Source organism: Myotis brandtii, unplaced genomic scaffold (assembly GCF_000412655.1).
Source record: "Myotis brandtii unplaced genomic scaffold, ASM41265v1 scaffold633, whole genome shotgun sequence".
Lineage (NCBI taxonomy): Eukaryota > Metazoa > Chordata > Mammalia > Chiroptera > Vespertilionidae > Myotis > Myotis brandtii.
This window is the reverse complement of record NW_005370423.1, coordinates 2,397,679-2,401,720: the sequence shown is the minus strand read 5'-3', so window position 1 is coordinate 2,401,720 and position 4,042 is coordinate 2,397,679. Positions and strand designations below refer to the sequence as shown.

General features: G+C 60.8%; 1 protein-coding gene across 1 annotated transcript in view; it reads left to right on the top strand.

The window, feature by feature from the left end:
* The window catches only part of NKD1 (naked cuticle homolog 1 (Drosophila)), a gene marked incomplete at its 3' end in the record, with an annotated part of 51,438 nt that extends 47,398 nt beyond the window's left edge, over positions 1–4,040 (top strand). Inside the window, exons 5-8 of the mRNA XM_005880325.1 lie at positions 128–275; positions 680–764; positions 2,253–2,380; positions 3,802–4,040. Coding sequence (XP_005880387.1) covers positions 128–275; positions 680–764; positions 2,253–2,380; positions 3,802–4,040 — 600 coding nt within the window. The remainder of the gene's footprint in view (positions 1–127; positions 276–679; positions 765–2,252; positions 2,381–3,801) is intronic.
* Between the last annotated feature and the right edge of the window lie 2 nt (positions 4,041–4,042).

The following is a 4,042-nucleotide window of genomic DNA, read 5'->3' as shown; positions in this document are numbered from 1 at the left end:
GTGTCCGGGCAGGGTCGCTGGGCAGGGGATTGCCCACCCGAGGCCGTGGCCCGGAGAGCGCACATCCCTGCTGCAGACGCGCTGTGGCTAAGGCCACGCACGGTTTCTGCTTCCCTCCCGCCGCCAGGACATCACCAGCCTGCTGCACACCATCTACGAGGTGGTGGACTCCTCCGTCAACCACTCCCCGACGTCCAGCAAGACGCTGCGGGTGAAGCTCACCGTGGCCCCCGACGGGAGCCAGGGCAAGAAGAGCATCCTTCTCAACCACCCCGGTGAGGGGCGGGCCCGGGCGCTGGCGCTGGGAGCTACCCTGCGGGCAGGTGGGGTTGTGGCAGGTCCTTGAGGGGGTGGGGTTTGGGTAGAGAGAGGATTCCAGGTGGAAGGCCCGAGGGAGCACAGCACGGCTGGGCACGTGTGTGGCCGGCAGCCAGGGCAGAGGCTGTGTTGTGTTGTGATGGGTGGGCCGGCCGTGGAGCCCAGCCCTGCAGTGTGGGGAGGAGCTGAGCAGGACGGGTGGCTGTGAGACCCCTCGGTCTGGTCCTGGCTGTGAGGAGCCTGGCCACCGAGCCATTGGGCAGCTGCCGGGGCCAGCAGCTTGGAAAACCTGGGCAGGACCCGGAGGCCGGCGGGAACGGGATGGAGCCGCTCACCGGGCTGTGTCTTGGGCGGGACTCAGACCTGCAGAGCACCAGGCCCAGAGCGGAGACCAAGCCGGCGGAGGAGCTGCGGAGCTGGGACAAGAAGCAGCGAGCCCCCCTCAGGTACGGCGGGCAGGGCGGGCCGGGCAGCCAGGGCACCTGAGCACCGTTAAGCACCAGCTGTGTACCTGCGTCTGAGGGATCCCGAGCAGGAGGCTTCCGCCTGCACTCTCTTCAGGGGCAGTGATTTCAGGCGACAGGCTCACAAAGTTTGATTTTTAAAAATAACTGAGTATTGCCCGACCGGCGTGGCTCAGTGGTTGAGCGTTGATCTGTGAACCAGGAGGTTGCAGTTGATTCCCCGTCAGGGCACAGGCCCCGGGTGCAGGCTCCATCCCCAGTGGGGGGCGTGCAGGAGGCGGCCGGTCCATGATTCTCTCTCATCATTGATGTTTCTCTCTCTCTCTCTCCCTTCCTCTCTGAAATCAATAAAAAATTTCTTTTAAAAATTAAAAAATAACTGAGTATAGGTCTACATTGCTTTATCCAAACGCTTTAGGCCAGAGAGGGTTGGCATTTGGCGTTTGCTGGTTTGCACAGGTGCTCAGGGTGTATTCCTTACGTGTGATTTTGGGGTCTGGGCGGCATTTCAGGGTTTTGCACGTTGGCGTTTCTGCGGGCAGACGTACGAGGACCCACACCAGGTGGCATAAAGACCATGGCTGCCCTCTCCTCGCTTAGGGCCGGCGTGGCTGCCCAGGGGGTTAGGAAAAGCCCTTGCTTTCAGGCACTGGGGCTTCGGGACTGCACACGAGGCCTTCACTGTGGCTGCAGTCCCTTTCCCCGGTGCTGGTTCTTTAACTTCCAGGAGGGAAGGAAGGGAGGTGGGAGGGGAAGGGGGCTGTTTAGGAAGCATGGAGCGCAGGGCGGTGAAGCGCAGGGCTGTCTGAGACAGGAGGTACGCTGATTCCTAAGTGAACATGGAAGCAAAGTTCTGGACTTAGAGAGGCAGCAGCACAGGGAACAGAGAGAAGGGGGACGCACGGGGCTCTGCGTGATGTGGGCAGGGGCTGACGATCACAGGTACCTGGGCTGGCTGCAGGTGGGGGGCTCTGCTGGGGAGAGGGGGGCCGGGAGGGGGTTCGTGCAGATCACCGAGGCCCTGTGGGAGGAAGGTGGCCTCCGGCGGCGCCTCTCGCCCCGCCCTTCCATGCACACACAGGGAAGGCCCGCTCGGGGCCCTGGGCTCTGGGGCAGGTGCCAGCCTCAAGTCCCCTGGCTGGGGGGCTTCTGCCCCCACACCCTCTGGGGAGCAGGTGGGAGCTAGGCCACCTGTCTGGGGTGTGCAGCAGGCACACGGGGCTTGAAGTCTGGCTTTGGGGCACCCTTACGTGTCGACCAGTAACCCCTGACCCCTGCTTTGGGCCTGTTCCTTCAAGAAAGCCCGGGGAGGCCAGACCGGGGTTTGTCTCCATGGACCACTCCCTCCCTCACACCCTCCCCAGGACCAGAGGGAAATCAGCAAAGGGTCCAGGAGGATTTGTCCCGTGGCTTCCCGCCACCCCAGGGCCCCGGGCCAGCACCCGCCACTCACTTGCCTTCCTGTGACAGGTTCCAGGGGGACAGCCGTCTGGAGCAGCAGGGCTGCTACCACCATTGCGTGGATGAGAACATTGAGAGGAGAAACCACTATTTAGATCTCGCTGGGATAGAGAACTACACGTCCCAGTTCGGGCCTGGTAAGGCGGGCTGAGGGGAGGCGTGGCCAGGCCGGCAGGTGCGTCAGGCGGGTAATGGTCACCATCCCCCCTGGGCTGGGGGAAGGCATGGCTTGGATGGGACAGGTTCCAGATGTTATTGGAGGCGATGACATTAAAAACCTTAAAAAAAAGTAAAGGAATGCCCGGCTGGCGTGGCTCCGTGGCTGAGCATTGACTCATGAACCAAGGGGTCGCTGGTTCGATTCCCGGTCAGGGCACATGCTCAGGTTGTGGGCTCGATCCCCGATTGTGCAGGAGGCAGCCGGTCCATGATTCTCTCTCGTTGATGTTTCTATCTTTCCCTCTCCCTTCCTCTCTCTCTAAAAATCAAAGTATATTTAAAAAAATAATTAACACAGGCACAAAGCGAACCAAATCAGAGAGTATCTGAGGGCTTATAACACAGTGAAGACCAGTCGTCCCACACCCACCCTGCCCTCCTGCCCTGCGCCCCTCTCCGCCCAGGGAGGACCCCACTTCCCTAGCTCTGTCTGTATCAGCTCTGCTGTCCCAGCTCTCGTCCCAGCTCTCGCTGAGACGATGGGACAGGTTCCAGATGTTATTGGAGGCGATGACATTAAAAACCTTAAAAAAAAGTAAAGGAATGCCCGGCTGGCGTGGCTCCGTGGCTGAGCATTGACTCATGAACCAAGGGGTCGCTGGTTCGATTCCCGGTCAGGGCACATGCCCAGGTTGTGGGTTCGATCCCCGATTGTGCAGGAGGCGGCCGGTCCATGATTCTCTCTCGTTGATGTTTCTATCTTTCCCTCTCCCTTCCTCTCTCTCTAAAAATCAATAAAAGTATATTTAAAAAAATAATTAACACATGCACAAAGCGAACCAAATCAGAGAGTATCTGTGGGCTTATAACACAGTGAAGACCAGTTGCCCCACACCCACCCTGCCCTCCTGCCCTGCGCCCCTCTCCACCCAGGGAGGACCCCACTTCCCTAGCTCTGTCTGTATCAGCTCTGCTGTCCCAGCTCTCGTCCCAGCTCTCGCTGAGACCAATTAGAATGGAGCTCAGATAACTTCACCCCCCCCCATGCTGGGTTTCTGGGGTTACCTTGGAAGTTGAGGAACAGGCCTGCAGGTCTCCTTCATGCCCCAGGACCCCAGATGGGCACCCTCTCTGCCTCCCTCTCGTTCGCAGCTCTCCCTAGGGAGGGGAATTCTGTTTAAAGACCCCACACAGACACAGTTCTTCCCACTTAGCAGATGGCAGGGCTCCACTGCAGAGCGCTGTCCCCGAGGCCAGGAGGAGGCGGGGAGACGGGACTCTGATAAAGGACAGCCGGCCTTCCTCAGTCTCGGCGAACGGGCTTGAGGTGGTCTGTGGGGCACAGTGCAGCGCCGCGCACAGTAGGTGCTCATGAAATACCTGTCGCATTGCTTCCTAGGCTCCCCGTCCGTGGCCCAGAAGTCAGAACTGCCCCCCCGCACCTCCAACCCCACGCGGTCTCGCTCCCACGAGCCCGAAGCCGTCCACGCCCCCCACCGAAAGCCCCCAGGTGCAGACCCAGGCTCCTCCCACGGCCTTGACACCCCGTTCGCCAAGGTCCCGGAGGCCCAGCAGCGGCTCCGGGGCGCCCAGGACGGGAGCAAGCACTTTGTGAGGTCCCCCAAGGCCCAGGGCAAGAA